We start from the raw sequence: 12,517 nt of genomic DNA, 5'->3' as shown, positions 1-12,517 counted from the left end.
GCATGTAACATTGTATATGCATCATTTAGCAACTGTATATAAAGATAATTAAAATTGATAAATTGGTATAACAAATACATAAATGTTTTTAATCAAACTATTACTATCATTTACTAAAAGACTTAGAGAAAACTTACACTTGTGAGATTTCTCTTGTTTTAATTTTTTCAAGTCAGTCCCGTCAAAATGAATTTTAGGTTTCCTATTTCTTTTCCTTGAACAACACTACTTAAATAAAGTTCATTAACAAACAATCAATATAACAACAAAAATGGAAACAAAAACTACTTATACAGATGGAGGGATGTTAATCCTGAAACTGGTTTGAGCATTTTTCCATTGCTCAGAAGCTAGGAATGATGGGCAGTGGCTATGTATGGATTGCAACAATTACTTTTGGCATGATGTTCAAGAGGATAATAAGAACATCTTATGGCATGATATTCAAGAATGTTAACAACACTAAAGTTATGAAGAAGAAGAAGAACCTTTCCTTTAATGTACTCAAATGTAATTTTCTTTTGAGTTTAGTTGCTGCATTGAAATAAGACTCTAATTCCTGATTCAAATATCATAAATAAGAAGCTCAATTAATATTAAATTTCTTAAGGATGAATAAAAGGCTTGGACTTACTTTATTTGTCAGAGTTCCATGCCTTAACAGCTTTTTTCTTAATCTATTTTTTAAATGAAATGTTAAATAATAAGTGATTCAAATAATTAAGCTTTATCAATGTATTGAACTTTACATACCCTTTCAAAATTGTCTAAATCAACTTTTGTTTCTTTATAGTTGTTTGCAAATTCTTGCCTGTAATAGTGATCATTTATAAGTCAATAAACCAAAAGAATAAAATTATAAGCTTATTGTAAGAGAACTAGATCTTACAAGAAAAGCTCAAAGGCATTGGATGGATGTTTGAGAAATAACTAACCAATGTGGGGGAGTGTTGGAGTTTGACTACGTCTTGATGCAATTTCTTCCAACTCATCAAAGATTGCAACCATAGAACCACTTGGAAATGACACTTTAACATTCTTGGCCAGCAAGGATGGTTTTTCTTTCTCACCACTGGCCATAAATCTACTTGACTTTGAAATTCATTCACAGCTATGGCATTATGTCCATACATCAAAGGTGAGCATATTCAGCTCATCAACTTGCAAGCATAACATTTTAATGTACTATATTAATGCAATGTATAGTCAAGCATGTAAATAAATCATGTTTAACATTTTTGTTTCCCTTAAAAGTTTCGTGCTTCAGCCTTAAAAACAGTGCTAAATAATAACATGTTCTACAAGCTTACAAGCATCCTAACTTTAACAATATAATCATTAACAAAGTTTCAATATAGAAGTGCCTCTGCAAAATACATTGAATATATCTTTACAGTTTTATCCATACTCTTCTCTGATATTTTGGCACATTGGTTCAATTAGACAATTTATTCTATAGTATGGACATTCAATTTTACAAACCAGAGAAACAAATACGAAAAGAAAAAGATCATGAACATTTTACGAAAATGAAGTTATTGAATTGAATTAAATTTTCTTTAACATCACACAAAAAGAGTACCAATTTTTGTTTACTTGGAGTTCCTATCATTCTTACTATTTACTAAAATGAAGGTGAAATATGTTTGTCACTATTAAGGCATGGCATGCAGAGAAAAAGAGAACACTAGATATATTCTAATATTAACTTAAATAACAGTAAAATTCAAAGTTATTAAACCAAACTACTTCCATTAATTCCAAAATTTCCACACACAACCTGATATAAAAAAAAAAAAACATTTGAGAAACGAGTTTGGTTAACTAAAAGTACAACAAATTAAGTAGGAGCGATCAGTGAATTATGGAGGCACAGTGGAAGAACAACACAACAAAATCCAGCAGAAAATCCAAATTCAAGATTGTATGTAAAAACATAAGCAATGAAATCAGAAAAGTGGTAATGTAAACTGCAGAAATGCAGTTTATGAAATGGAGCTTCTATTATAGTATTAATATTTTCAAAATAAATATGCATAAGAGGCGATGCAAACTTTGTTGTTTGTAGATTAGTTGCCAAGTGGTTTGTGTAGAGATTGATCATGAAGTGAGGACATTGGGATCTCCTTAGATCATAGAGAATGATCACCCTACTCAAGAAATGAGTAACACAAGCTACGCAACATTCATTGATATTAGAAAGTGTTTAAGATAATCTTAGGAGTTGATGTGTTTCTATTTACTTAATATCTTTTTATTTAAATTTATTTGTAGGCTTTGTTCGCTTCTGCAGATTTAGTACGCAGACAGATTTAAGAGCGAAGATTTGCAAAGATCAAGTTTGTTTGTTTGCAAGGATGTGTAAGCGAGTGTGAGAGATGATATGCGGGATCAGGATCTTACCAAAATAAAGAGATTTGCAAAGACGAATTGATATTTTATTATAATGTCCTATCCCACACCATATTCTCGGTTATCTTTACATATATTCATCTCATGTGATTAAATAATAGTAATAATATAATATAATAATAATGTTAAATAATAAAAAATAATAATAATATTTAATAATAGTAAAAATAATAATATTAAATAAAAATAATATGTTAATTTTAACTATGAGGGTAAAATAGTAATTTTATATTTTAATCTATTAAAATATTATTTTTATTTATCCTATCATTCACAAACTTTCATAAACTTTTCACCTTCAAATCCACTCTCTTTACCTTCAAATCTCTTAAAAGAAACAACTAAAATTCATTCACTCAAATTCATCCAAATCTACTCAAATATATCCATTCACTCTCCCTCAAATTCATCCTCTCAAACAAACACACCCTTAATGAAATTTTCAATTTTAAAAATATCCTTCACATAAAAATAGTTTTAATTATTATTTATATTTAAAAAATTAAGATTGAAATATTGTAAATATTTAATATTTGTCCTATTTTGTTTTATATATAAAGTATATCAATAAAATAAAGGTTAAATTACTCTTTTGGTCCTTCTATTTGTCAAGTAATATCAGTTTGGTCCTCAAATTTTCTTTTGTCTCAATTTGGTCCTCATTTTCTTAAAAATGATTAAATTTAGTCTTTAGCGTTAGTTTGACTAGAAGATGTTAAAGTCAAAGTCATGTGTCAATTTCTGGTTTTTTTTTTGAATTTTTTTGAATTTTTTTTTTGAATTTTTTTATTTTTTACACGTGTCACTTCACAGTTGTACTACGTGTCAAAATAATTTAATTTGGTACCTTTATTTATTTTTAATTTCAATTTAGTCATAATTTTTGTAAAAATGAAACAATGTTGTTCCTCCTTAAATTGACACTCAACTTTACTTTTTTATAAATCTTATGGTGATATTCTTACTAAAATTAACGTTTTTATTAAATATTTATAGAAATATTTTAAATTAACTTTAAATTTTGTACAAAACATTAAATGTTGGTTTTGTTTTAAACTTGAAATTTAGTTCCAAAACTTATGTGTGACAAGTTATTTGATTTTTAATTTTCACTAAGTTTGTATAATATGATACACTTGATGTCTTTATATATGATGAAAAATTGTTAATTGTTGAAATTAATTATTGGGTTTAACTTTGTTTAATAATAAAACTAAAAAAAAGTCTTGCTTAAAAATAATTCTACATATATTTAATAAAAATGTCATCATAAGATTTATACAAAAACTAAATTGAGTGTCTATTTAAGGAGGGACAATATAGCTTCATTTAATTGGACTAAATTGAAACTAAAAACAAATATAGGGACTAAATTGTATCATTTTGACACGTGGCAAAATTATGGAATGACACATGTAAAAATAAATAAAAAATTAAAAATATTCACAAAAAATTAGAAATTGACATGTGACGTTGACTTTAACATCGTTTGGTCAAAATTAACGACAATAACGAAATTGAATCATTTTTTAAGAAAATGAGGACCAAATTGAAACAAAAAAAAAAAACTTGAAGATCAAACTGATATTACTTGACAAATAAAATGACCAAAAGAGTAATTTAACCTAAAATAAAACAACAAACATGTAACATATATATATATATATATATATATATATATATATATATATATATATATCTAAAATTTATTTTCATAACCCTTGAAAATCTCAACTGTAACATTAAAGTCATTGTTCTTCTGGAACTTCTAGAATGGAAGGAAAATTCTTACGAGTCATTATTTCATTCTTTGATGGTGAAATTTATCTTGGAGAGTAAGAATACAAACTCATCTAAATGGCTAAATTTATAGGAAGTCCACCATGGCACAAATGCAGAGGGAGAAAAAGCAAAGAAGACAAATGAGAAGTTATGTTCTTTTCACAATTGATCCTCACCAAGATCATGACTCTAAAATCATCCAAAAATTTTGAAATTATTTGAAAGTAAAATATGAAGGAAACATGAAAGTTCTAAGTTTGATAAGGGGTTTGAGCCACAAAGAATGAAAGAGTCTCAAACAATTAAAGAATAATCAAACAAATGGTTAGATATTGTTAATTAGATAAAAGCATTAGGAAAGAGTTTTCAAATTTCAAACTTGAGAAAAGTTCGGTCACACTCAGAAAAAGATACAAAGCATCTATTATTTAGCTAAAAAACATTAAAAATTTGTCTACAATTACTTTAGCAAGAACACCATGTCTTGCAAGCATATACGAAAAAGATACAAAGCATTTATTTCTTAGCTAAAAAACATTAAAAATTTATCTACAATTACTTTAGCAAGAACACCATGTCTTGCCAGCACAAAAATAACAAAAATTAATGAGAATATGGTGAGGTTGAATGTTTTTTAATCCATACTAGCTAATATAATTTTGAAGTAAAGAACAACAAAAAAAGAAATTTAACCATATTAATACACATCTTTTCTAACTTGTCCCTATTGCAAGAAAAATATTCACCAATACAACAAGAACAAGTTAGTTATTCAACATGTTGGTTATTCAAATATACCTCAACAACAAAATATGTTAGTGACTTTAAGTTTTAACCATCTCCTTGTACCATGAGCTCTCATAAATAAGTATTTTTTTTTTCTTTTTAATTCCTTTAACATGTTATTAATGTCTATGAAAATATATTATGAATTTTAAGTTCACCAAAGTTTATTCCAAATTCATATTATACTTTTACTTTTCATAAAAAAAAGAAAAAATAAATAAATATATATATATATATATATATATATATATATATATATATATTTCAATACCACTCCACCTAAATTAAGAGTATCCAAATTCAAATTATAGAATCAAAAGCTTAAAAACAATAATAATCAAAGCACTACTTTAAAGTAATTTAAAAACACTAAAATCGAACTTACAAGCATAACTTCATTCTAAAATTTGAAAGAAAAAGAAAACTTTTCATACTTCTAAACACAATATCTAAATGAATTAAAAATATACATATTAAAATTGTTAAAGAGCACACTTTCAACATGGAAACAAGAGAAAGTCAACAAAACCAAAGTCATACTTGAAACCACTACTTCATCCTTACAAGCACGACTGACTCGTCTGTTGTAATTTAAAAAAACAAAAATCGACATATTGATAATTTCAATTAAAATTGTCCCCAAATGGTGTTTTGACAGACGACTGTGCAGATAAAGTGAGTGCTAACGAACTACGAAGCAAGTCGTGTGTATAATTTACATTAAACAATAATGAATATTATATAGAGAAGTGAATGTGACACTCTTCCACAATATAATATAACCATAGAAGTAAACGTATAGCTATTTCAAACTTTGAAAATATGATGGTGAAGCATCCTAATCATGCAAAGGCTGATGCAACTGTTTCAACCTTTGTTGGACGCCAGAATGTCTTCTGAATGCAAAGCAATCCCTCCCCATCTTTTGAATATGTCAACCGAATATCCCAGTGTAATGATTTAGCCATGCTTTCTATCTCACCAATGGTTTCAGCATTGTCTCTTACCACAAAATAACCTTCTGGTCTTAGGATCCTATCAACTTCTGCAATCACTGCCACTATGTTGCACCTGAATCCAAATATGTCAGTTAAATCAGAAGGATTCATAAGGACTGAAGAGATTTCTTCGTAGAAACCTTTTAAAGTTACTGAACGTACTTTTTCTTAAGTGCTGATAATATAGAATCTGCATGAAGAAGATCATAGGATCTAGGGTATGTATTGAAGGATTCACACCAATCATGATAGATACCAAACAATCCACGCTCATATATTATAGGCAGTGTGTCCGGAGAATCAATCGGAACCACATTCATTACCCAGACATTCACTTTCAGGGTTCTGAGTGCTGCAGCAAACCTGATACACGAGAGAAAAGCAAAAAACAATGCTAAAGGTAAGTATTTGATAATAAAGTCTCTTAAGCATAAACCCAAAGAAATTATTCACAAGTTGATATATTACTAAAAGGATATCTAAAGAACAAAATATACAAACAATTATGATTTTCAAAAGGATTAAAATAAAAATAACAGAGAAGGAAAAAAGGACCAAAATGGTATTTTATTCTTTTTGCAGACAACACATGAAATTATTGGGCACTAAAGTAGAATATCTACTCATGTTCCTACAACTCTGCTTGTAGAAACATTGTTAGGGGAGAAAAGAAAGAGATGTACTATACAAAATAATGATTTTCCACCGGACAAAATCAAATACAAAGAACAAAAATGCAACTAATTTCCACTTCAAAGAGGAACCAGGAATATGCAAAAGTACAATGAACGGTTACCCTCCATAAACAGCTCTCATGTCCATCACATTTCTTACTGAAGACCAATTGATACCCATTCCATTCAAATATGAGTGGAATAGAACATTTTTCCAATGCTTGTAATCAGCAGTGAATTCCACAGCAGCAGCTCTTCCATAAACACCAGCCTGAGAGTTTATCCAGTAAGGCGGTTTCTCCAACCTCAGTGGCCATTGCTCGGGCCAGATTGATCCACGCTCTGATGCATCAATGGGCACTTTGTGCATACAAGCCTGTAGTGATACATTCCTGAAGACATGCAAGTTGGGACATATCACAAAACGTAGAAACATTGTCAAAAAGGAAAATTCTCCAAGTAATGTATTATGAACACTCAGCAATTTCAACCTCGGATTAATTTTCAGATGTTCTATTCCATTTTTCTTTTTTCTTTGTTTTTCTTAATTGAACAAGGAAGAATAAGTGACTCTAGCAATTCAAGTCCAGAAGAAAAGGACGTCCAGGATTTTAATAGAAGAATACGTCAGTTTATATGAGTATTCCCTATAAAGATTCTCGTTCTTTCTCTCAAGCTTCACACACACAGATTGCTAGGTGCCTTCATACATAACAGTACTCTCTAAATACCAACAAATTATAGTTGCAAAACTGTTTAAGAAAAAATTATGCATCTCCAAACAAAAGAAAGTTTGCAAAAATTTAATAAGGAAAAAATGATTTAACTTATATACCAATAAACAATTATAAATTCATATTTCTTGGTAGAAAAACTCCCAAATCATTTGGATTAGTGTTGTTATTCTTTTTTTTTAATCGCATTCTTATTAGGAAATTGTCAAAAAGTTGCTTCTATTCCACTGTATTTGAGAATGCTATTTCACAATATAAAAATAGAGGTACCAGGCTGTATTTGGATCATCAGATTCGTTGCACATGGGTGGCTCATTTTTTATTCTGTTGTTATAGCATTCATTGTCAGTTGGTTTTCTATATATTGCTGCTGCCACTCCATTCAATTTGTCCTTTGCAATTACCACCAGATCCCAGCACATTGACACAGTAATTTCACCCATCGCTGCAACAAAATAGTTTTCAGATTTTGCGTGACATCTATTCATCAGTTCATTTATTAGAGGAACATGAATTTGGCTTTAATAGCGGTACCTTTCCAAATCTCAACACTTTCTGGATCCTTTTGGTACACTGGAGTAGCAGACCACACAAAGTATCCTCCAGGTCTTAAGACACGGTTAAGCTCTAAGAGTAACCTGCCACCTGCATTGTACAACAAATATGTAAGTATTACCAGAACAGTCATGCGTAAGTGAGAAAAAAAAATTCCATTGAAATATCTATCATACCTTCTACATGCCAAGGGACTCTACAACGAGCACAGTGGACAAGATCAAAGACAGAACCAGGGTAGGGTAATCTTATGGAGCCCATGACACCTACTGTGGCAGGAATTCCCCGTTCCAGAGCAAATTGTACTTGTGCCTCGTGCACATCTTTAGGAGCAAATGACATGGTCAGCACATCTTTTTCAAACAAGTAGCCTCCAAAGCTGGCTACCCCACACCCAACATCCAATATCACACGACTTCTCTTCCCCCATGCAATTTTAGGAAGAGACTGCATCATTATACAAACACCCATTTATGAAGAGAATGACATACATCACAATAAATATGAGCAGCATGGGCAAGACTGCTTAGTTTTCAAGACAATGAATTTACAAGTTTAAAAGGCACTGTAATCAAACAAGCTTAGAGTGTGATGTGATATTGCAACGAGTCAAATGACAAAGCAAAACAAGAAAAGCTAAATAAAGTAGGTGCAATAAGATGAAAAGTTTACATGACTAAGGTCAGCTCAAATTTAGGACAGCTATTACTATGTCTAAGATGATAAAATATTCAAGAAACTTATGTGCCCTGTATTACAAGAGTGTAAAATCACTAAAAATAAAAGAAAGAGAAAAAAATAGCTATTGCAGGAATAATATACATTTTGCACTTCACATTTTTACATTGTTTGAACCAAATATCGGCACCATAATCAGGGATAATAAAAATGTCTGGAATGGCTTTATCTCATTTCCAAAGCCCTTTTACCTTTATTTCTGTAGATATTGTTACATAAAGACTTGATTCCAATTTAAAAAAGAAAGGTGTTAGCGAAAGCACACAAATTGTAAATGATGTAACTTCCTGACAAAATGTCAATATATTATGTGGACAGCATGTTAGTATGTTACTTAAATAAGAGGCTTCTGTTTCAGATCAATAAGAAGCAGGTTGTAACAGTAGTTGGTTATGCAAAACAACATCTTTGCGAGACATTGATAGCATTGCAACAGAGAAACTCAAAGGCTTACTTTCTGAATGAATTCTATGTAATGAAGAGCCCCATGTTTAAATTGAGTTCCACCACCAGGAAAAGTAAGGTATTCACCAGCATCTTTAACCCAGTTTTGATGACCCTTATCTTCTACAAGCTTTGTGTGTGGAGCATTCTTGTACCATATCTGCAAGAGGCACCAAAATATTGAATTTCATTATCAAGTAACAATATGTGGCTTTTATCCAGTTTATATATTGCATACCATTTCCCTGCTTTTGGGCCACCTAATTGGGCTTCTATAGCCCTCGGGCAGAGAAACAAGACAAGTGGTAGCTTCATCAGGACAGTGTCTCTCACGATGCTCATAGTGGCTTATGCTATGAAGCCTTCTAATTGCATACCAATTGTCAAGGCAAGGAATATACTCTGATCCGGTAGTTGTATTACAAAGTTTCCAATCATATCTACTACTGTCAATAGAAACTGTAGACGTCTGTGATTCCTTCTCGTGTTGTGACTCTGTGGCTTGAGTTGACCAGGTTCCATTTTCAGCGCTAGTTTCAATCAAAGTTTCTGATTGTGTATCAGCAATAAAATCTTCTTTTGAAGCTTGACTATTTTCATGGCTATCTGTGTTACTCTCTCCAGAAATTTGTGTTGTTTCAGAATGTGTATTTATCTTTGCTGTCTCCTCTTCAGTCTCATTAACTATCTCATCCTGTTGTGTAACTTTATCCATACTCTTTTCTGTCCCTAATTTGTTATCATTTGCACTCTTGTCAGATTCCTTTTCATCTAAAGTTCCCATTGATCCTCTGAGCTCATCATTATGATTTTGACCATTCAAAGTTTCTGTTTCTGCAGAGTCAGAATTTAATGTTCCATCTGATCCTTTCTCCTGCTCCTTCTCGTCAGTGCTCGGCTTGACATTCCTCATTTTATCATTCTCCTCAGCACTATTCCCAGGATCCTTCTCAAAATCATTCTTTTCATCTGAGCTCTCCCTAACAACCTCCTGGTTTTCGTTAGCCATATTATCAGACACTTCTCCAATTTCCTTTTGTTCATTCTGGTTTTCTGCAAAGCTATCGCTCTGAGGTTTAAGAGTCTGGGTATCTCCCTTTGTTGATTCTTCTGGTATATCACCAGATCTTTCTTCAAATTGCTTGGAATCACTCTGTACATCTTTTACATCACTAATGGTCTCAGATACCTGAATGACTGAATTCTGAATTGGAACAATGGTTGACATTATAATCCATACACCAACCAAACAAAATGCAACGAACACAGCAATAGAAACCGTTGAACAGTAGTTTGACAACTTCCTCCCCTCGCCTCGGGAATTCTTCCCCAGTACCATGTTTGCTAATTACTGCTATTTCAAGATAAATGCACCTATAAAAGGGAGTAATAAAATATATCGAACTTGTTAAAAAATCCTGTGACTCAGCTACATGTTGATGCTTTCTTATCTTTTATATAAAAAACAATAATCTTGCCTGGATATCTCCATTACACAAAATGAAAGGAAAATCATGTTGTAGCTATTTTATTCAAATAAAACCTCGAGGGCACCAAATGTTTTTTTTTCTGAATTTCCTAATTTGAAGGTTGAAAAAAGGCAGGAGAGCAATTAGCGTCCCCAACACTCCAACAACGGGTCGAATGAAGGTAGGTAATAACATAAGCCGGGGTAGCACTTCAAAGTTACAATGAATTAAGCTAAAGAACATGAATAAAGAAGCCAGAAATTCACAAGCACCTAGTCAATATTAGCGACCAAAACATGCTCAAGCTTTATAAAAGGAATATTCCATACTTCTTCGTTTTTTTCTTTTTTTAAAAAAAAATCAACCTTTCTTGAATAAAAGATAAACTTTTATGAAGAAAGATCAAAGCTTTCTCCCAACAATCCAACAAAGAAAGGAACATTTCACACGAGGATGCGAGTATATGAGCTGAAACTGAACAAAATCCAGTGCAAAAGACCCAGAATACACTTTATGAATGAATGAAACCATGAAAGAAACCGAAAATACTAAAAAAGCCCAAAACATGAAAAGTGAAAACTGAGACGAGGTTCCCAAATAAGGGAAATGAAGATAACGGTTCAAGAGAAAAGCAGTTGAGGTAAAGCATCCAGCTTTTAACTCACATTCCCCTAAAAAACAGAACCCGCATACGCACAGTTGTTGGCATATTCTTCTGAAAAAGCAAGATCATCAACGCACAGATGCAAGGTCCATAGATCACACTCTGGAAGGAAAGGATGCAAAATGTGAAAGCAAGGAAAGGGTAGGGAGGGTTTAGAACTGTAACTTACTGGGCAGGTGAGATCCCTAGAGCAGACTTTGCTCACATTCCTACAATGACTGGTCTGAGGGAAAGGTCGTGTAGGCCAAACACCAAACAGTCGAAACACTGAACACTGTTTCTTTGTGGTCTAATAAGTGAAGAGATTGAGGAAAAGGAGAGGAATTTCAGTGAGCGTATACTAATTCAAATATCAAGCTGACAGAACCTACTCCGTATTTGATTATGACGAACAGTTAACGTCGACATCATTCATCACCGACGGTTCTTTGAGTTTACTCAGTAATTACGGCAACGAACTTTTTTCCAATTAAACCCACTTCGAAGAATTCCACAAACGGGTTTGCTTCGTGAAATTACTTGCAACAACTTCGCTGTAAATTAAGAAAGAAAAGAAAATCGCAGGGCCGTTTTTAGAGTTTATTTGGGTTACGAGTAACATTGTTGAGGAAAGAAGAGAAAAAAAAAATAAGAAGAAAAAACTGAAGAGAAGTAAATTGTACATCACCAGTTTGGTGATTTCACAATAAAGAGTCTTTAAATGAAAATCAAATTCAAAAGAATGTCAAGAAATAATGTTAAATTTTAGGTTCAATTATTCGTATAGTAGATATGAGGAGATATATATATATATATATGAGTTTCGAAAATGAATTGATAGTAAGAGTAGATTATTTTATTACAAATTATCAATAATTCTTTTGACCAAAAATCCTTTTTTTCTGTAATCTAGGTATTCGATTGGTGAGGGGTTCCAATCGAATAATCGGATTAGGTTTTTTCAATTCAAAAAACGTATCAAATAGGTATTTGATTCTAAAAATATGTCAATTGCATCTCAACTTTTGAAAATTACTTCAAGTAGGTCTCTTTCAAAAAGAGTTGACTAACGCTGTTAGTCAACGTGCCACGTGTCAAGTGGTTTTTTTGATTTTTTTTTTTTTAAATTTAATTGTTTTTAATTTTAAAATTTTTTTTAAAAAAATTAAAAATGCCACATGTCAAGTCCATGTGTGACACGTGACATTGTCAGTGCCACGTCGTAGCATTGTAATGTCACGTATCAATGTCACTATCAGATCTTATTGTGTTGATTTCGATT

General features: G+C 31.5%; 1 protein-coding gene and 1 long non-coding RNA gene across 4 annotated transcripts; both read right to left on the bottom strand.

The window, feature by feature from the left end:
* Window positions 1-239: 239 nt before the first annotated feature.
* LOC114164676 lies at window positions 240-928 on the bottom strand. The gene is made up of 3 exons (XR_003599581.1): window positions 890-928; window positions 754-811; window positions 240-559 (listed from the first exon to the last, which is right to left on the bottom strand). It is a non-coding gene; the product is annotated as an uncharacterized LOC114164676 (long non-coding RNA).
* Window positions 929-5,499: 4,571 nt separating this feature from the next.
* On the bottom strand, window positions 5,500-11,896 carry LOC114163207 (probable methyltransferase PMT24). 3 transcript variants are annotated; one of them, XM_028047371.1, is made up of 9 exons: window positions 11,258-11,896; window positions 9,362-10,497; window positions 9,134-9,283; window positions 8,118-8,388; window positions 7,921-8,031; window positions 7,657-7,831; window positions 6,775-7,044; window positions 6,141-6,341; window positions 5,500-6,051 (listed from the first exon to the last, which is right to left on the bottom strand). In XM_028047371.1, exons 2-9 carry the CDS (start codon window positions 10,460-10,462, stop codon window positions 5,823-5,825), a joined length of 2,508 nt encoding a protein of 835 aa, XP_027903172.1. In that variant the 5' UTR covers window positions 10,463-10,497; window positions 11,258-11,896; the 3' UTR covers window positions 5,500-5,822. The 3 variants fall into 3 exon arrangements, with proteins under 3 accessions (XP_027903172.1, XP_027903173.1, XP_027903171.1); XM_028047372.1 differs by having other exon boundaries at window positions 11,421-11,896; XM_028047370.1 differs by having other exon boundaries at window positions 11,426-11,895.
* Window positions 11,897-12,517: the final 621 nt, after the last annotated feature.

Source organism: Vigna unguiculata, chromosome 9 (assembly GCF_004118075.2).
Source record: "Vigna unguiculata cultivar IT97K-499-35 chromosome 9, ASM411807v1, whole genome shotgun sequence".
Classification (NCBI taxonomy): domain Eukaryota; kingdom Viridiplantae; phylum Streptophyta; class Magnoliopsida; order Fabales; family Fabaceae; genus Vigna; species Vigna unguiculata.
The sequence above is the reverse complement of the archived record's forward strand: the minus strand, read 5'-3'. Positions and strand labels throughout refer to the sequence as shown.

Excerpts from the sequence above, each read along its gene's own strand:
- LOC114163207 (XM_028047371.1), bottom strand. The coding sequence starts at position 10,462 with ATGGTACTGGGGAAGAATTCCCGAGGCGAGGGGAGGAAGTTGTCAAAC. Across the intron at positions 8,032-8,117 it reads AGTCCCTTGGCATGTAGAAG|GTGGCAGGTTACTCTTAGAG; the intron begins GTATGATAGATA and ends TGTACAATGCAG. Across the intron at positions 6,052-6,140 it reads TTATCAGCACTTAAGAAAAA|GTGCAACATAGTGGCAGTGA; the intron begins GTACGTTCAGTA and ends ATTTGGATTCAG.